Below are 22,276 nucleotides of genomic sequence, written 5' to 3'. Positions count from 1 at the left end.
GTACGAGCAAGAATTGAGTACGAGGCCGTTTAATTTGGGCACGTTTTTCCCCCAAAGTGAAAACAGCGCCCTCTGTCCTCATCAGGTTAAACTGCCTCGTACTCAATTATATCTCAAAAATTACCTCTAAACTTTGCCAAAACATTTGAAACTACTTTTGTAATACAACTTTAGGTATTTTTAAACGTTAATAATAATTTCCGAGTTGGTCATGGGTGCACCTCAGCCACGCTCAAGGTCCTAAATGATATCATAACCGCCATCGATAAAAGACAGTACTGTGCAGCCGTCTTCATCGACCTGGCCAAGGCTTTCGACTCTGTCAATCACCGTATTCTTATCAGCAGACTCAACAGCCTTGGTTTCTCAAATGACTGCCTCGCCTGGTTCACCAACTACTTCTCAGACAGAGTTCAGTGTGTCAAATCAGAGGGCCTGTTGTCCGGACCTCTGGCAGTCTCTATGGGGGTGCCACAGGGTTCAATTCTCGGGCCGATTCTTTTCTCTGTATACATCAATGATGTCTGTCTTGCTGCTGGTCATTCTCTGATCCACCTCTACGCAGACGATTCCATTCTGTATTCTTCTGGCCCTTCTTTGGACACTGTGTTAACTAACCTCTAGACGAGCTTCAATGCCATACAACTCTCCTTCCGTGGCCTCCAACTGCTCTTAAATGCAAGTAAAACTAAATGCATGCTCTTCAACCGATCGCTGCCCACACCTGCCCGCTCGTCTAGCATCACTACTCTGGACAGTTCTGACTTAGAATATGTGGACAACTACAAATACCGAGGTGTCTGGTTAGACTGTAAACTCTCCTTCCAGACTCAAATTAAGCATCTCCAATCCAAAATTAAATCTAGATTCGGCTTCCTATTTCGCAACAAAAGCATCCTTCACAAATGCTGTCAAACATACCCTCGTAAAACTGACTATCCTACCAATCCTTGACGTTGTCATTTACAAATTAGCCTACAACACTCTACTTAGCAAATTGGATGCAGTCTATCACAGTGCCATCCGTTTTGTCACCAAAGGCTCATATACTACCCACCACTGCAACCTGTATGCTCTCGTTGGCTGGCCCTCGCTTCATATTCGTTGCCAAAACCACTGGCTCCACATCATCTATAAGGCTTTGCTAGGTAAAGCCCCGCCTTATCTCAGCTCACTGGTCACCATAGCAGCACCCACCCGTAGCACGCGCTCCAGCAGGTATATTTCACTGGTCACCCCCAAAACCAATTCCTCCTTTGGCCGCCTTTCCTTCCAGTTCTCAGGCTGCCAATGACTGGAACGAACTGCAAAAATCACTGAAGCTGGAGATTCATATCTCCCTCACTAACTTTAAGCATCAGCTGTCCGAGCAGCTCACAGATCACTGCACCTGTACATAGCCCATCTGTAAATAGCCCATCCAATTACCTCATCCCCATACTGTTATTTAAATTGTTTTGCTCTTTTGCACCCCAGTATCTCTACTTGCACATTCATCTTCTGCACATCTATCACTCCAGTGTTTAATTGCTAAATTGTAATTACTTCGCCACTACGGCCTATTTATTGCCTTACCTCCCTAATCTTACCTCATTTGCTCACACTGTATATAGATTTTTCTATTGTGCTATTGACTGTACGTTTTGTTTATTCCATGTGTAACTCTGTGTTGTTGTTTGTGTCACACTGCTATGCTTTATATTGGCCAGGTCACAGTTGTAAATGAGAACTTGTTCCCAACCATCCTACCTGGTTAAATAAAGGTGAAAGATCACCCAATCAGCATTCAGGATCCTAACACATTTTATAATCTGGAATACCCTTTGTTTTTGCTCTTTTCAGTAACCTTAGTTTTATTTTTCAGCCCTAGCCTAGTATTAGCTCAACATAATATTTTTTCTACATTAGCCCAAGATAATATGTTTTCTACATTAGCCCAAGATAATATGTTTTCTACATTAGCCCAAGATAATATGTTTTCTACATTAGCCCAAGATAATATGTTTTCTACATTAGCTCAAGATAATATGTTTTCTACATTAGCCCAAGCTACTCAGTTCCAGATGAGCTGACAGTTTAGGTGATCGATTTCAGCTTGAACAGTTTAAAACAGATTTAATTGTTATGTTGGTCGTTTGATAGAGGGATTGTTGCTGCTTAGACCAGGATTTACTAAAGTTCTTTCAGGAACTCTCCCTCCTTACCCCTCTCTCTCTCCCTCCCTCTCTCTCCCTCCTTACCCCTCTCTCTCTCTCCCTCCTTACCCCTCTGTCTCTCTCTCTCTCTCTCTCTCTCTCGCTCTCTCTCTCTCTCTCTCTCTCTCTCTCTCTCTCTCTCTCTCTCTCTCTCTCCCTCCTTACCCCTCTCTCTCTCTCTCCCTCTCTCTCTCTCTCCTCTCTCTCTCTCTCCCTCCCTCCCTCTCTCTCCCTCCCTCCCTCTCTCTCTCTCTCTCTCTCTCCCTCCTTACCCCTCACTCACTACCTCCTCTCTCTCCTTCTCTCTCTCTCCCTCCTTACCCCTCACTCACTACCTCCTCTCTCTCCTTCTCTCTCCCTCCCTCCTTACCCCTCTCTCTCTCTCCCTCCCTCTCTCTCTCTCTCTCTCCCTCCCTCTCTCTCTCTCCCTCCTTACCCCTCTCTCTCTCTCTCTCTCTCTCTCTCTCTCTCTCTCCCTCCTTACCCCTCTCTCTCTCTCCAACTCTCTCTCTAACTCTCTCTCCCTCCTTACCCCTCTCTCTCTCCCTCTCGCTCTCTCTCCCTCCCTCTCTCTCTCTCCCTCTCGCTCTCTCTCCCTCTCCCTCTCTCTCCCATCTCTCTCTCTCTATTTCTCTCTCTCCATCCCGCCCTCTCCCTCTCTCTCTCTCTCTCTCTCTCTCTCTCTCTCTCTCCCATCTCTCTATCTCGCTCTCCCTCTCTCTCTCTCTCCTCTCTCTCTCTCTCTATTTCTCTCTCTCCATCCCGCCCTCTCCCCCTCTCCTACATTGATTTAGGATAACTTCACATTGACTCCTGTCTCATGACCCAGATTCCCTCTCAGATTAACCGAGTAAAGATCTGAGAATGTGAATGTAATCAAGTGTGACTATCTCCTGTCTTTTAGCAGTCTGAAAGTCACCCACTGCTTTCCTAAATAAATACCCATTATAGGCTGCATAGTGCACTACTTTACCAAGTATACGTTATTTTCCCAAAAAGCTTAAACCTTTATCTGAGGATTTATGCATATGTGCATTGGATTGTGCCCTCAATGATCTTGTCCCTACTTATAAATGTCTGGGGCACCTGGATTGACAAAAAAAACTCTCTTTCAAAAAGCATATTGATAAGGTAGTTAAGAAATTTTGAATTAAAATGTGTTAAGAATTACAATATTTTATTGAAATAGGGCATGTCTTTCATAAAATAGCAGAAAACAAATCATTCTGTCGACATTCATAGCAGTTATAGATTGTGGTGATATCGTCTATATGAATGGGTGGGAAGTAATGAATGTCATGTACGCTAATCATTACATGCTACAGATTACAAACTGTAACTGTAAACCTTTATGTTACCATCCAAAACATTCTAATCGGATTAAAGATACTTTTATAAAACTAGATGATAACTTCTAGTAATACTTTTAAATCCAGAAAGGACGTTTGCCCCAAAAAATTATTTGACAACTTTCTGTTTTCTAGAATAACATTCAAATCAACATTGAAAAGAGGTCCAAATGTAAATGAGTCGGACCGCCAGTCAGAGAACGCTATGACGATGGCGAGTCGGACCAGCAGTTAGAGACCGCTATGACGATGGAGAGTCGGACCAGCAGTCAGAGAACGCTATGACAATGGCGAGTCGGACCACCAGTCAGAGAACGCTATGACGATGGAGAGTCGGACCACCAGTCAGAGACCGCTATGACGATGGAGAGTCGGACCACCAGTCAGAGAACGCTATGACGATGGCGAGTCGGACCACCAGTCAGAGAACGCTATGACGATGGAGAGTCGGACCACCAGTCAGAGAACGCTATGACGATGGCGAGTCGGACCGCCAGTCAGAGACCACTATGACGATGGAGAGTCTGACCGCCAGTCAGAGACCACTATGACGATGGAGAGTCAGACCACCAGTCAGAGACCACTATGACGATGGAGAGTCGGACCGCCAGTCAGAGACCGCTGTGACGATGGCGGGTCGGACCACCAGTCAGAGACCGCTATGACGATGGAGAGTCGGACCAGCAGTCAGAGACCACTATGACGATGGAGAGTCGGACCGCCAGTCAGAGAACGCTATGACGATGGAGAGTCAGACCACCAGTCAGAGACCACTATGACGATGGAGAGTCTGACCGCCAGTCAGAGACCACTATGACGATGGAGAGTCGGACCACCAGTCAGAGACCACTATGACGATGGCGGGTCAGACCGCCAGTCAGAGACCGCTGTGACGATGGAGAGTCGGACCGCCAGTCAGAGACCACTATGACGATGGAGAGTCGGACCACCAGTCAGAGAACGCTATGACGATGGCGAGTCGGACCAGCAGTCAGAGACCGCTATGACGATGGCGAGTCGGACCACCAGTCAGAGAACGCTATGACGATGGAGAGTCGGACCACCAGTCAGAGACCACTATGACGATGGAGAGTCTGACCACCAGTCAGAGACCACTATGACGATGGAGAGTCTGACCACCAGTCAGAGACCACTATGACGATGGAGAGTCTGACCAGCAGTCAGAGAACGCTATGACGATGGAGAGTCGGACCACCAGTCAGAGACCGCTATGACGATGGCGAGGAAAGAGCAGGAATAGGCTTTTGTAGGCTACAGTCCAACATTTTTTGTCATCTAATGGTGCGACTGCTGTCAGCATCCAAAGATTGTCCAACTGGAATAATCACACTGCTGCTCTCTCAGTGATATGAATCACACTGCTACTCTCTCAGTGATATGAATCACACTGCTGCTCTCTCAGTGATATGAATCACACTGCTGTTCTCTCAGTGATATGAATCACACTGCTGCTCTCTCAGTGATATGAATCACACTGCTGCTCTCTCAGTGATATGAATCACACTGCTGCTCTCTCAGTGATATGAATCACACTGCTGCTCTCTCTGTGATATGAATCACACTGCTGCTCTCTCTGTGATATGAATCACACTGCTGCTCTCTCTGTGATATGAATCACACTGCTACTCTCTCAGTGATATGAATCACACTGCTACTCTCTCTGTGATATGAATCACACTGCTGCTCTCTCTGTGATATGAATCACACTGCTTCTCTCTCAGTGATATGAATCACACTGCTGCTCTCTCTGTGATATGAATCACACTGCTTCTCTCTCAGTGATATGAATCACACTGCTGCTCTCTCTGTGATATGAATCACACTGCTGCTCTCTCAGTGATATGAATCACACTGCTGCTCTCTCAGTGATATGAATCACACTGCTACTCTCTCAGTGATATGAATCACACTGCTGCTCTCTCAGTGATATGAATCACACTGCTGCTCTCTCTGTGATATGAATCACACTGCTGCTCTCTCAGTGATATGAATCACACTGCTGCTCTCTCTGTGATATGAATCACACTGCTGCTCTCTCAGTGATATGAATCACACTGCTGCTCTCTCAGTGATATGAATCACACTGCTGCTCTCTCAGTGATATGAATCACACTGCTACTCTCTCAGTGATATGAATCACACTGCTGCTCTCTCTGTGATATGAATCACACTGCTGCTCTCTCAGTGATATGAATCACACTGCTGCTCTCTCAGTGATATGAATCACACTGCTACTCTCTCAGTGATATGAATCACACGGCTAATCTCTCAGTGATTTGAATCACACTGCTGTTATCTCAGTGATATGAATCACACTGCTACTCTCTCAGTGATATGAATCACACTGCTGCTCTCTCAGTGATATGAATCACACTGCTGCTCTCTCAGTGATATGAATCACACTGCTACTCTCTCAGTGATATGAATCACACTCCTGCTCTCTCAGTGATATGAATCACACTGCTGCTCTCTCAGTGATATGAATCACACTGCTACTCTCTCTGTGATATGAATCACACTGCTACTCTCTCAGTGATATGAATCACACTGCTGCTCTCTCAGTGATATGAATCACACTGCTGCTCTCTCAGTGATATGAATCACACTGCTGCTCTCTCAGTGATATGAATCACACTGCTACTCTCTCAGTGATATGAATCACACTGCTACTCTCTCAGTGATATGAATCACACTGCTGTTCTCTCAGTGATATGAATCACACTGCTGCTCTCTCAGTGATATGAATCACACTGCTACTCTCTCAGTGATATGAATCACACTGCTGCTCTCTCAGTGATATGAATCACACTGCTGCTCTCTCAGTGATATGAATCACACTGCTACTCTCTCAGTGATATGAATCACACGGCTACTCTCTCAGTGATACGAATCACACTGCTGTTATCTCAGTGATATGAATCACACTGCTGTTCTCTCAGTGATATGAATCACACTGCTACTCTCTCAGTGATATGAATCACACTGCTGTTCTCTCATTGATATGAATCACACTGCTGCTCTCTCAGTGATATGAATCACACTGCTACTCTCTCAGTGATATGAATCACACTGCTACTCTCTCAGTGATATGAATCACACTGCTGCTCTCTCTGTGATATGAATCACACTGCTACTCTCTCAGTGATATGAATCACACTGCTGTTCTCTCAGTGATATGAATCACACTGCTGCTCTCTCAGTGATATGAATCACACTGCTGCTCTCTCAGTGATATGAATCACACTGCTACTCTCTCAGTGATATGAATCACACTGCTGCTCTCTCAGTGATATGAATCACACTGCTACTCTCTCAGTGATATGAATCACACTGCTACTCTCTCAGTGATATGAATCACACTGCTACTCTCTCAGTGATATGAATCACACTGCTACTCTCTCAGTGATATGAATCACACTGCTACTCTCTCAGTGATATGAATCACACTGCTGCTCTCTCAGTGATATGAATCACACTGCTACTCTCTCAGTGATATGAATCACACTGCTGCTCTCTCAGTGATATGAATCACACTGCTGTTCTCTCATTGATATGAATCACACTGCCACTCTCTCAGTGATATGAATCACACTGCTACTCTCTCAGTGATATGAATCACACTGCTACTCTCTCAGTGATATGAATCACACTGCTGCTCTCTCTGTGATATGAATCACACTGCTGCTCTCTCAGTGATATGAATCACACTGCTGCTCTCTCAGTGATATGAATCACACTGCTGCTCTCTCAGTGATATGAATCACACTGCTGCTCTCTCAGTGATATGAATCACACTGCTGCTCTCTCAGTGATATGAATCACACTGCTGCTCTCTCAGTGATATGAATCACACTGCTGCTCTCTCAGTGATATGAATCACACTGCTACTCTCTCAGTGATATGAATCACACTGCTACTCTCTCAGTGATATGAATCACACTGCTGTTCTCTCAGTGATATGAATCACACTGCTGCTCTCTCAGTGATATGAATCACACTGCTACTCTCTCAGTGATATGAATCACACTGCTGCTCTCTCTGTGATATGAATCACACTGCTGCTCTCTCAGTGATATGAATCACACTGCTGCTCTCTCTGTGATATGAATCACACTGCTGCTCTCTCAGTGATATGAATCACACTGCTGCTCTCTCTGTGATATGAATCACACTGCTGCTCTCTCAGTGATATGAATCACACTGCTACTCTCTCAGTGATATGAATCACACTGCTACTCTCTCAGTGATATGAATCACACTGCTACTCTCTCAGTGATATGAATCACACTGCTGCTCTCTCAGTGATATGAATCACACTGCTACTCTCTCAGTGATATGAATCACACTGCTGCTCTCTCAGTGATATGAATCACACTGCTACTCTCTCAGTGATATGAATCACACTGATGTTCTCTCAGTGATATGAACACAGTAGAACACACTACAGTACTGTATTTGCTAGAGAACACAGTAGAACACAGTACAGTACTGTATCTGCTAGAGAACACAGTAGAACACAGTACAGTACTGTATTTGCTAGAGAACACAGTACAGTACTGTATCTGCTAGAGCACACAGTAGAACACAGTACAGTACTGTATTTGCTAGAGGACACAGTACAGTACTGTATCTGCTAGAGAACACAGTAGAACACAGTACAGTACTGTATCTGCTAGAGCACACAGTGCAGTACTGTATCTGCTAGAGCACACAGTAGAACACAGTACAGTACTGTATCTGCTAGAGAACACAGTAGAACACAGTACAGTACTGTATTTGCTGGAGGACACAGTACAGTACTGTATCTGCTAGAGAACACAGTAGAACACAGTACAGTACTGTATCTGCTAGAGCACACAGTGCAGTACTGTATCTGCTAGAGCACACAGTGCAGTACTGTATCTGCTAGAGCACACAGTGCAGTACTGTATCTGCTAGAGCACACAGTAGAACACAGTAGAACACAGTACAGTACTGTATCTCCTAGAGAACACAGTAGAACACAGTACAGTACTGTATCTGCTAGAGAACACAGTAGAACACAGTACAGTACTGTATCTGCTAGAGCACACAGTACAGTACTGTATCTAGTAGAGCACACAGTAGAACACAGTAAAACACAGTACAGTACTGTATCTCCTAGAGAACACAGTAGAACACAGTACAGTACTGTATCTGCTAGAGAACACAGTAGAACACAGTACAGTACTGTATCTGCTAGAGAACACAGTAGCACACAGTACAGCACTGTATCTGCTAGAGAACACAGTAGAACACAGTACAGTACTGTATCTGCTAGAGAACACAGTAGAACACAGTACAGTACTGTATCTGCTAGAGAACACAGGAGAACACAGTACAGTACTGTATCTCCTAGAGAACACAGTAGAACACAGTACACTACTGTATCTGCTAGAGAACACAGTAGAACACAGTACAGTACTGTATCTGCTAGAGAACACAGTAGAACACAGTACAGTACTGTATCTGCTAGAGAACACAGTAGAACACAGTACAGTACTGTATCTGCTAGAGAACACAGTAGAACACAGTACAGTACTGTATCTGCTAGAGAACACAGTACTCTCTCGCTAATCTACTGGGATTGTTGTCAACCTAAATAAATACCATCTCTCCCAGACTCCTGTCTCCTATAAATACCACCTCTCCCAGACTCCTGTCTCATTTAAATACCACCTCTCCCAGACTCCTGTCTCCTATAAATACCACCTCTCCCAGACTCCTGTCTCATATAAATACCATCTCTCCCAGACTCCTGTCTCCTATAAATACCACCTCTCCCAGACTCCTGTCTCCTATAAATACCATCTCTCCCAGACTCCTGTCTCCTATAAATACCACCTCTCCCAGACTCCTGTCTCCTATAAATACCACCTCTCCCAGACTCCTGTCTCATATAAATGCCATCTCTCCCAGACTCCTGTCTCCTATAAATACCATCTCTCCCAGACTCCTGTCTCCTATAAATACCACCTCTCCCAGACTCCTGTCTCCTATAAATACCAACTCTCCCAGACTCCTGTCTCCTATAAATACCACCTCTCCCAGACTCCTGTCTCCTATAAATACCATCTCTCCCAGACTCCTGTCTCCTATAAATACCATCTCTCCCAGACTCCTGTCTCCTATAAATACCATCTCTCCCAGACTCCTGTCTCCTATAAATACCATCTCTCCCAGACTCCTGTCTCCTATAAATACCACCTCTCCCAGACTCCTGTATCCTATAAATACCACCTCTCCCAGACTCCTGTCTCCTATAAATACCATCTCTCCCAGACTCCTGTCTCCTATAAATTCCACCTCTCCCAGATCCTGTCTCCTATAAATACCACCTCTCCCAGACTCCTGTCTCCTATAAATACCACCTCTCCCAGACTCCTGTCTCATATAAATACCACCTCTCCCAGACTCCTGTCTCCTATAAATACCACCTCTCCCAGACTCCTGTCTCCTATAAATACCATCTCTCCCAGACTCCTGTCTCATATAAATACCATCTCTCCCACACTCCTCTCCTATAAATACCATCTCTCCCAGACTCCTGTCTCCTATAAATACCATCTCTCCCAGACTCCTGTCTCATATAAATACCATCTCTCCCAGACTCCTCTCCTATAAATACCACCTCTCCCAGACTCCTGTCTCCTATAAATACCACTCTCCAGACTCCTGTCTCCTATAAATGCCATCTCTCCCAGACTCCTGTCTCCTAAATACCATCTCTCCCAGACTCCTGTCTCCTATAAATACCACCTCTCCCAGACTCCTGTCTCCTATAAATACCAACTCTCCCAGACTCCTGTCTCCTATAAATACCACCTCTCCCAGACTCCTGTCTCCTATAAATACCATCCTCTCCAGACTCCTGTCCTCATATAAATACCATACTCTCCAGACTCCTGTCTCCTATAAATACCATCTCTCCAGACTCCTGTCTCATATAATACCTCTCTCCCACCTCCTCTCCTGTAAATACCATCTCTCCCGAGACTCCTGTTCTCCTATAAATACCATCCTCTCCCAGACTCCTGTCTCATATAAATACCACTCTCTCCCATACTCCTGTCTCATATAAAATAACATCTTCTCCCGACTCCTGTCCTCCTATAAATACCATCTCTCCCAGACTCCTGTCTCATATAAATACCATCTCTCCCAGACTTCCTAGTCTCATATAAATACCATCTCTCCAGACTCCTGTCCTCATATAAATACCATCTCTCCCAGACTCCTGTCCTCATATAAATACCATCGTCTCCAGACTCCTGTCTCCTATAAATACCATCTCTCCCAGACTCCTGTCCTCATATAAATACCACCTCTCCCAGACTCCTGGTATCCTATAAAACCCCTCTCCCAGACTCCTTTCTCCTATAATACCACCTCTCCCAACTCCTTCGCCTATAAATACCACCTCTCCCAGACTCCTGTATCCTATAAAATACCCCGTCCCCCTCCTGTCTCCTATAATACCACCACTTTCTCCCGACTCCTGTCTCCATATAAATACCAAACCCCCCTTTCCCCCCCCTCCCTCCCCCCCCCGCCAGAAAAAAAAACCACCCTCCTGTCTCTATAATAACATCTCTCCAGGACTCCTGTCTCATTAAATACCATCTCTCCCAGACTCCTGTTCTCCTATAAATACATCTCTCCCAGACTCCTGTCTCCTATAATACACTCTCTGTCTCCTATAAATACCATCTCTCTTGTCTCATATAAATACCATCTCTCCCAGACTCCTGTCTCCTATAATACCATCTCTCCCAGACTCCTGTTCCTCATATAAATACATCTCTCCCAGACTCCTGTCTCCTATAAATACCACCTCTCCCCAGACTCCTGTCCTCCTATAATACCATCTCTCCCAGACTCCTGTCTCCTATAAATACCCACTCTCCCAGACTCTGTCTCCTATAAATACCACCTCTCCCAGACTCCTGTCTCTATAAATACCACCTCTCCAGACTCCTGTCTCCTATAAATACCATCTCTACCAGACTCCTGTCTCCTATAAATACCATCTCTCCAGACTCCTGTCTCCTATAAATACCCATCTCTCCCAGGACTCCTGTCTCCTATAAATACCATCTCTCCCAGACTCCTGTCTCTATACATACACCTCTCCCAGACTCCTGTCTCCTATAAATACCACTCTCCCTCCCAGACTCCTGTATCATATAAATACCACTCTCCAGACTCCTGTCCTATAAATACCACCTCTCCCAGACTCCTGTCTCCTATAAAATACCATCTCTCCCAGACTCCTGTCTCCTATAAATACCATCTCTCCAGACTCCTGTCTCCTATAAATACCATCTCTCCCAGACTCCTGTCTCATATAAATACCACCTCTCCATCTCTCCAGACTCCTGTCTCATATAAATACCACCTCTCCTGTCTCATATAAATACCACCTCTCCCAGACTCTTGTCTCCTATAAATACCATCTCTCCCAGACTCCTGTCTCCTATAAATACCATCTCTCTTGTCTCATATAAATACCATCTCTCCCAGACTCCTGTCTCCTATAATACCATCTCTCCCAGACTCCTGTCTCATATAAATACCATCTCTCCCAGACTCCTGTCTCCTATAAATACCACCTCTCCCAGACTCCTGTCTCCTATAAATACCATCTCTCCCAGACTCCTGTCTCCTATAAATACCACCTCTCCCAGACTCCTGTCTCCTATAAATACCATCTCTCCCAGACTCCTGTCTCCTATAAATACCATCTCTCCCAGACTCCTGTCTCATATAAATACCACCTCTCCCAGACTCCTGTCTCCTATAAATACCACCTCTCCCAGACTCCTGTCTCCTATAAATACCATCTCTCCCAGACTCCTGTCTCCTATAAATACCATCTCTCCCAGACTCCTGTCTCCTATAAATACCATCTCTCCCAGACTCCTGTCTCCTATAAATACCATCTCTCCCAGACTCCTGTCTCCTATAAATACCATCTCTCCCAGACTCCTGTCTCCTATAAATACCATCTCTCCCAGACTCCTGTCTCCTATAAATACCACCTCTCCCAGACTCCTGTCTCCTATAAATACCATCTCTCCCAGACTCCTGTCTCCTATAAATACCATCTCTCCCAGACTCCTGTCTCCTATAAATACCACCTCTCCCAGACTCCTGTCTCCTATAAATACCATCTCTCCCAGACTCCTGTCTCCTATAAATACCATCTCTCCCAGACTCTTGTCTCCTATAAATACCACCTCTCCCAGACTCCTGTCTCATATAAATACCATCTCTCCCAGACTCCTCTCCTATAAATACCATCTCTCCCAGACTCTTGTCTCCTATAAATACCATCTCTCCCAGACTTCTGTCTCATATAAATACCACCTCTCCCAGACTCTTGTCTCCTATAAATACCACCTCTCCCAGACTCCTGTCTCCTATAAATACCACCTCTCCCAGACTCCTGTCTCCTATAAATACCACCTCTCCCAGACTCCTGTCTCATATAAATACCACCTCTCCCAGACTCCTGTCTCATATAAATACCACCTCTCCCAGACTCCTGTCTCATATAAATACCACCTCTCCCAGACTCCTGTCTCCTATAAATACCATCTCTCCCAGACTCCTGTCTCCTATAAATACCATCTCTCCCAGACTCCTGTCTCCTATAAATACCATCTCTCCCAGACTCCTGTCTCATATAAATACCACCTCTCCATCTCTCCCAGACTCCTGTCTCATATAAATACCACCTCTCCTGTCTCATATAAATACCACCTCTCCCAGACTCTTGTCTCCTATAAATACCATCTCTCCCAGACTCCTGTCTCCTATAAATACCATCTCTCTTGTCTCATATAAATACCATCTCTCCCAGACTCCTGTCTCCTATAATACCATCTCTCCCAGACTCCTGTCTCATATAAATACCATCTCTCCCAGACTCCTGTCTCCTATAAATACCACCTCTCCCAGACTCCTGTCTCCTATAAATACCATCTCTCCCAGACTCCTGTCTCCTATAAATACCACCTCTCCCAGACTCCTGTCTCCTATAAATACCACCTCTCCCAGACTCCTGTCTCCTATAAATACCACCTCTCCCAGACTCCTGTCTCCTATAAATACCATCTCTCCCAGACTCCTGTCTCCTATAAATACCATCTCTCCCAGACTCCTGTCTCCTATAAATACCATCTCTCCCAGACTCCTGTCTCCTATAATACCATCTCTCCCAGACTCCTGTCTCCTATAATACCACCTCTCCCAGACTCCTGTCTCCTATAAATACCATCTCTCCCAGACTCCTGTCTCCTATAAATACCATCTCTCCCAGACTCCTGTCTCATATAAATACCACCTCTCCCAGACTCCTGTCTCCTATAAATACCACCTCTCCCAGACTCCTGTCTCCTATAAATACCATCTCTCCCAGACTCCTGTCTCCTATAAATACCATCTCTCCCAGACTCCTGTCTCCTATAAATACCATCTCTCCCAGACTCCTGTCTCCTATAAATACCATCTCTCCCAGACTCCTGTCTCCTATAAATACCATCTCTCCCAGACTCCTGTCTCCTATAAATACCATCTCTCCCAGACTCCTGTCTCCTATAAATACCACCTCTCCCAGACTCCTGTCTCCTATAAATACCATCTCTCCCAGACTCCTGTCTCCTATAAATACCATCTCTCCCAGACTCCTGTCTCCTATAAATACCACCTCTCCCAGACTCCTGTCTCCTATAAATACCATCTCTCCCAGACTCCTGTCTCCTATAAATACCATCTCTCCCAGACTCCTGTCTCCTATAAATACCACCTCTCCCAGACTCCTGTCTCATATAAATACCACCTCTCCCAGACTCCTGTCTCATATAAATACCACCTCTCCCAGACTCCTGTCTCATATAAATACCACCTCTCCCAGACTCCTGTCTCCTATAAATACCATCTCTCCCAGACTCCTGTCTCCTATAAATACCATCTCTCCCAGACTCCTGTCTCCTATAAATACCATCTCTCCCAGACTCCTGTCTCATATAAATACCACCTCTCCATCTCTCCCAGACTCCTGTCTCATATAAATACCACCTCTCCTGTCTCATATAAATACCACCTCTCCCAGACTCTTGTCTCCTATAAATACCATCTCTCCCAGACTCCTGTCTCCTATAAATACCATCTCTCTTGTCTCATATAAATACCATCTCTCCCAGACTCCTGTCTCCTATAATACCATCTCTCCCAGACTCCTGTCTCATATAAATACCATCTCTCCCAGACTCCTGTCTCCTATAAATACCACCTCTCCCAGACTCCTGTCTCCTATAAATACCATCTCTCCCAGACTCCTGTCTCCTATAAATACCACCTCTCCCAGACTCCTGTCTCCTATAAATACCACCTCTCCCAGACTCCTGTCTCCTATAAATACCACCTCTCCCAGACTCCTGTCTCCTATAAATACCATCTCTCCCAGACTCCTGTCTCCTATAAATACCATCTCTCCCAGACTCCTGTCTCCTATAAATACCATCTCTCCCAGACTCCTGTCTCCTATAAATACCACCTCTCCCAGACTCCTGTCTCCTATAAATACCATCTCTCCCAGACTCCTGTCTCCTATAAATACCATCTCTCCCAGACTCCTGTCTCATATAAATACCACCTCTCCCAGACTCCTGTCTCCTATAAATACCACCTCTCCCAGACTCCTGTCTCCTATAAATACCATCTCTCCCAGACTCCTGTCTCCTATAAATACCATCTCTCCCAGACTCCTGTCTCCTATAAATACCATCTCTCCCAGACTCCTGTCTCATATAAATACCACCTCTCCATCTCTCCCAGACTCCTGTCTCATATAAATACCACCTCTCCTGTCTCATATAAATACCACCTCTCCCAGACTCTTGTCTCCTATAAATACCATCTCTCCCAGACTCCTGTCTCCTATAAATACCATCTCTCTTGTCTCATATAAATACCATCTCTCCCAGACTCCTGTCTCCTATAAATACCATCTCTCCCAGACTCCTGTCTCATATAAATACCATCTCTCCCAGACTCCTGTCTCCTATAAATACCACCTCTCCCAGACTCCTGTCTCCTATAAATACCATCTCTCCCAGACTCCTGTCTCCTATAAATACCACCTCTCCCAGACTCCTGTCTCCTATAAATACCATCTCTCCCAGACTCCTGTCTCCTATAAATACCATCTCTCCCAGACTCCTGTCTCATATAAATACCACCTCTCCCAGACTCCTGTCTCCTATAAATACCACCTCTCCCAGACTCCTGTCTCCTATAAATACCATCTCTCCCAGACTCCTGTCTCCTATAAATACCATCTCTCCCAGACTCCTGTCTCCTATAAATACCATCTCTCCCAGACTCCTGTCTCCTATAAATACCATCTCTCCCAGACTCCTGTCTCCTATAAATACCATCTCTCCCAGACTCCTGTCTCCTATAAATACCATCTCTCCCAGACTCCTGTCTCCTATAAATACCACCTCTCCCAGACTCCTGTCTCCTATAAATACCATCTCTCCCAGACTCCTGTCTCCTATAAATACCATCTCTCCCAGACTCCTGTCTCCTATAAATACCACCTCTCCCAGACTCCTGTCTCCTATAAATACCATCTCTCCCAGACTCCTGTCTCCTATAAATACCATCTCTCCCAGACTCCTGTCTCATTGTGGCGGTTGGGATAACTATCTCATTTGGATCTGTTCTGGTTTTTCTACGGCTAGACTCGGAGGCTCCAAGTCAATCAGATGAGCACTCATCACCAACATCGATTTCAGGCCCACTATCCGATCCTCCATCCGATTGCAGCTCATCTAAATCCTGCAGCATCTGCAGCCGTCAGTGTGATCTGGGGATAAAGAACCCAAGATGACTGATGGTGTCTGGGTATGACAACATGTTAGATCTTGTCTGTTTTGGGATGTTGATACTATCAGTCTGGTGTTAGAGAGGACAGATCGTTAAGGCCTTGATTAGGCTAATAAGGAGAGGAGAGGAGAGGAGAGGATGTTTATCATCACCTGAACGAGACAATCCAAATACACTCTGGATCCGAAATTGCACCCTCTGGGTCCTGGTCAAACGTAGTGCACTATATAGGGAATAGGGTGCCATAGGGTCCTGGTCTAACGTAGTGCACTATATAGGGAATAGGGTGCCATAGGGCTCTGGTCTAAAGTAGTACACTATATAGGGAATAGGGTGCCATAGGGTCCTGGTCTAACGTAGTGCACTATATAGGGAATTGGGGTAGCTCTCTTTCTCTCTCTCGTCCCTCTCTTTCTTTCATCTCCTCGTCCCTCTCTTTTCTTTCCTCTCCTCGTCCCTCTCTTTTCTTTCCTCTCCTCTCCTCGTCCCTTTCTTTTCTTTCCTCTCCTCGCCCCTTTCTTTTCTTTCCTCTCCTCGTCCCTCTCTTTTCTTTCCTCTCCTCATCATTTGTGTGAACGGCACACACACATACCGACTGACTAAGTGTGTTTATTTGTTTGCGTATCCTGAATAAAGCGTTCACTCTCCTCCCTCCTCCCCTTCCTCCTGTCTTCTCATCCATACTACCCAATGGGGATAAGACGCCGACAGCTCTGCAACTCTCTTTTCTCTCGTTCTCTCTCTCTCTCTCTCGCTCCTCTGCTTTTCTAAATCAGCTGTTCTGCATGCTTAGTCACTTCCTGTTGAGGCTCAGAGCCTGCTTCCCTCCCCCCCCCAGAGACCAGGTGAGTGACAGCTCTGCTGCGTTAGCAACGTCTGGACAGACGGGAGGGGGGTAGAGACGATAGGCTGAAGGAGATGGGGAGAGAAAAAAACGAGAAAGAGAGAGAGAGTGTGGAGCGTTCAATCAAAAAGTTAGGTTTGTACAAAGTCAGATCCAGTGGAAAGTAAAACTATTTTAAAGTGGAAACGCTGGGATGTATTTTTTCCATGAAAATGATGTTAAAGGTAATTATGATTCAACTATGATGGTGATACGATAGGGATTACAATTATCATCATGGATATTAAGGCTATACGCACTTCATGTTACACTCATAGACAGTCAACCATGCAAATTGGCCTGGTTATTATTTATTTAGACATCACACATTATAGTCTTACTCTTATCCAGACATCGTACATACTGTCACTGAGATCTACAACACACATAGTCACTAAATCAAATCCAATATTACACACATCAACATACTGAGATTTACTACACACATAGACACTGTCACTAATTCGAAATGTTTGTTACTCACCGTTTTCAGTCTGCCAAAACGCCCTTAGTTTGTCAAGATAACGTTTACTGTTTTCTACTATGTTGCACTAGAAAACTTGACATTTACACTCATGTTCTGATGAAGGTAGATTTAACCCACTGGCTGGGTAAAATATTAATCATTTATTCATTGTTTAGTGTTGTGTTCTGTAGTGACTTTGCTGGCAGGCAAACAGGCAAGGGACTAAAACACACTGCTAGAACCTGTTTCTTGAATAAAACATTTTTTTTTAGTTTGCTCCACCAACATTTAAACGGTAAAATTGGCCATAACCCAACCTTGTGGTTTCTTTGCATACATTTTTTTTGTGTTTAATCTCAAAGCCATGCATGTAAGAAGACTTGAACTGTCTGGTGCACACACATTCCTCTGTTCTCAGTCTGGTTGGCCTCATTCTGTATTTTCTGTACGCTTGAGAATACATGCATTTGCTTACCTAATCAATCTTGCAGACGATACATTCATTTATCACTCAAAAAAAGTGTTATGAGTGAGATATATTGGTATTAAGACAGTAACTTATTCATATAAAATGATGTGTTTAGGCAGATCTTTAGTTAGCTAGCTACCTATCACATGAATTGTGCAAAAATATAATAGCTAACATCAGCTAGCTAAACGCTATTAATACTAATTATTATTAATACTATTGTATTAGTGTGTGTGTGTGTGTGTATATTAGTGTGTGTGTGTGTGTGTTAGTGTGTGTTTGTGTGGATTTACCTTCAAAAGCCTGTTTACAACATGTGCCATGCACACACACACAGTCTCACACACACACTCACACACACACTCTCACACACACTCACACACACACACGCTCTCACACACACACTTTCACACATACACACGCTCTCACAAACACACACACACACACACTCAGACACTCAGACACTCAGACACTCAGACACTCCCCATGGTGTACGGTTTGTTTATGTGGTGAAGATGAGTCTGATCTGAATGGCGTCAGTGTTTTACCAGGGAGGACAGGTGTGTTTCTGTTTGTCTGAAACGTCGAAGTGGAATCCCTCAGTGATGAGATCGTACTACAACGTTTTCCTGAAATAAAATGGCATCCCGTATTATGATTGTGTTGTATTTGAAGCGAGGAACGGACTCACACTATCGTGACGAGGTAGCTCTGCCTGCGAAATGAAGTCACTATCACCCCTCTGCCCAAGACGGTTCATCTTCTTTGTCTAATTGGTTAAGGTGTTGGTTTCCTGAGCAGGAGGCCAGGATTCCAAACCTGTTGTTTTAACCAATGCTTTGTGTTCCAGGTGCCAAGGAGGTGAATGCCAGCGGGAAGACCTTCACAGTGACCAGTTCTCTACAGCTGCTAGTTGACAGGGACGATGATGGGGCAGCGTACACCTGTAAAGTAGACCACGTAGCCCTGTTACAGACACCACAACAGGCTACTGAAGTACTGGAGGTGCACTGTGAGTATAACACACACACACACACACTCCCCAACAAGCTCTCAAAGTCTCACTGAGACATTTTTTGCACTTTTCTCCAAACATCATATTTCGAAGTTAAGGTTTACGATTGGGTTAAAACAAAACAAATTCAAACTAATGCCTTCCACTGGGATTGAACTTGGGCTATCTGGCTGCACACACACACACGTACAACTGTAAAGTTGACCTGGCTACCCACACACACGTACACCTGTAAAGTTGACCGGGTTACCCACACACACACGTACACCTGTAATGTTGACCTGGCTACACACACACACACGTACACCTGTAAAGTTGACCTGGCTCAACACACACACACAAATGCACCGAGTGACTCAACACACACACACACCGAGTGACTCAACACACCGAGTGACTCAACACACCGAGTGACTCAACACACACACACACCGAGTGACTCAACACACACACACACCGAGTGACTGACGCCACAAGAAGTTACTGAGGTACTGGAGGTTTCACTGGGAGTACAACTCTCTGTCTCAAAACACACTGTCAGACATACACACATGCAATCACACATTTCATTCTAAATATTCCCAAAAAAATAAAAAATGAAAACATGTTCTGTCTGTATTTCTCCAGATGCTCCTCGTGTGTTGATCACCCAGTCGTTGACGTTCCCTCAGGAGGGTCAGTACCTGAAGCTGGAGTGTGTCTCCAAGGGGAACCCGTCGTAAGTCCTTGATGCAACCATCCTTGCTAATAAAAAGCATATCCATTAAGTGCTGTTTTTATACCTCCTGTAAATATACAGTTGAAGTCGGAAGTTTATATACAACTTTGCCAAATACATTTAAACTCAGTTTTTCACAATTCCTGACATTTAATCCAAAGTAAAAATTCCCTGTCTTAGGTCAGTTAGGATCACCACTTTATTTTAAGAATGTGAAATGTCAGAATAATAGTAGAGAGAATGATTTATTTCAGCTTTTATTTATTTCATCACATTCCCAGTGGGTCAGAAGTTTACAGACACTCAATTAGTATTTGGTAGCATTGGCTTTAAATTGTTTAACTTGGGTCAAACATTTCGGGTAGCTTTCAGCAAGCTTCCCACAATAAGTTGGGTGAATTTTGGCCCATTCCTCCTGACAGAGCTGGTGTAACTGAGTCAGGTTTGTAGGCCTCCTTACTTGCACACACTTCTTCAGTTCTGTCCACAAATGTTCTATAGGACTGAGGTCAGGGCTTTGTGATGGCCACTTAAATACCTTGACTTTGTTGTCCTTAAGCCATTTTGCCACAACCTTGGAAGTATGCTTGGGGTCATTGTCCATTTGGAAGACCCATTTGCGACCAAGCTTTAACTTCCTGACTGATGTCTTGAGATATTGCTTCAATATATATACATAATTTTCCTGCCTCATGATGCCATCTATTTTGTGAAGTGCACCAGTACCTCCTGCAGCAAAGCACCCCCACAACATGATGCCGCCACCCCCGTGCTTCACGGTTGGGATGGTGTTCTTCGGCTTGCAAGCCTCCCCCTTTTCCTCCAAGCATAACGATGGTCATTATGGCCAAACAGTTCTATTTTAGTTTCATCAGACCAGAGGACATTTCTCCAAAAAGTACGATCTTTTTTCCCATGTGCAGTTGCAATCCATAGTCTGGCTTTTTTTATGGTGGTTTTGGAGCAGTGGCTTCTTCCTTGCCCAGCGGCCTTTCAGGTTATGTCGATATAGGACTTGTTTTACTGTGGATATAGATACTTTGTACCTGTTTCCTCCAGCATCTTCACAAGGTCCTTTGCTGTTGTTCTGGGATTGATTTGCACTTTTCGTACCAAAGTACGTTCATCTCTAGGAGACAGAACGCATCTCCTTCCTGAGCGGTATGACGGCTGCGTGGTCCCATGGTGTTTATGCTTGCATACTATTGTTTGTACAGATGAACATGGTACCTTCAGGCAACTTAGTGTATGTAAACTTCTGACCCACTGGAATTGTGATACAGTGAATTATAAGTGAAATAATCAGTCTGTCAACAGTTGTTGGAAAAATTACTTGTGTCATACACAAAGTAGATGTCCTAACCGACTGCCAAAACTATAATTTGTTAACAAGAAATTTGTGGAGTGGTTGAAAAACAAGTTTTAATATCTCCAACCTAAATAAATGTAAACTTCAGACTTCAACTGTATAACTACCTTATGAAGCTGGTTGAGAGAATGCCAAGAGTTTGCAAATCTGTCATCAAGGCAACAGGTGGCTACTTTGAAGAATCTCAAATATAAAATGTATTTTGATTTGTTTAACACTATTTTTGGTCACTACATGATTCTATATGTTGTTTTTCATAGTTTTGATGTCTTCACTATTATTCTACAATGTAGAAAATAGTAAAAAATTCAGAAAAAATCTTGAATTAGTAGGTGTTCTTCCATTTCTGAATGGTACTGTATAATATACACAGTTGTAATTTTCTCCCCCTGACTTTTTCCAGTTTTTGTTATGTTTATGCCTTATTCTAAAATCAATTAAATGTATGTTTTCCTCATCAATCTAAACACACCATAAAGACAAAGCAAAACAAAAACAGGTTTTTTGAAATGTTTGCAAATGTGTTAAAAAAAATTACAAAACAGAAATACCTTATTTACATAAGTATTCAGACCCTTTGCTATGAGACTAGAAATGGAGCTCAGGTGCATCCTGTTTCCATTGATCATCCTTGAGATGTTTCTACAACTTGATTGGAGTCCACCTGTGGTAAATTCAATTGACTGGACATGATTTGGAAAGACACACACCTGTCTATATAAGGTCCCACAGTTGACAATACATGTCAGAGCAGAAACCATGAGGTCGAAGGAGTTGACCATAACGTTTCGAAACAGGATTGTCTCGAGGCACAGATCTGGGAAAGGAAAGGGAAAATGAAAGAGGGGATACCTCGTCAGTTGTCCAACTGAATGA

The 22,276-nt window shown here is 44.2% G+C and overlaps 1 protein-coding gene across 1 annotated transcript in view; it reads left to right on the top strand.

Moving 5' to 3' along the window:
• LOC120041343 (cell adhesion molecule 2-like) overlaps positions 1-22,276 on the top strand; it is a gene marked incomplete at its 3' end in the record, with an annotated part of 59,287 nt that overhangs the window by 7,468 nt on the left and 29,543 nt on the right. Inside the window, exons 2-3 of the mRNA XM_038986284.1 lie at positions 19,149-19,310; positions 19,941-20,031. Of these exons, the coding sequence (XP_038842212.1) occupies positions 19,149-19,310; positions 19,941-20,031 (253 nt within the window). The remainder of the gene's footprint in view (positions 1-19,148; positions 19,311-19,940; positions 20,032-22,276) is intronic.

Source organism: Salvelinus namaycush, unplaced genomic scaffold, assembly GCF_016432855.1.
Source record: "Salvelinus namaycush isolate Seneca unplaced genomic scaffold, SaNama_1.0 Scaffold447, whole genome shotgun sequence".
NCBI classification, from domain to species: Eukaryota; Metazoa; Chordata; class Actinopteri; order Salmoniformes; family Salmonidae; genus Salvelinus; species Salvelinus namaycush.
The sequence above is the reverse complement of the archived record's forward strand: the minus strand, read 5'-3'. Positions and strand labels throughout refer to the sequence as shown.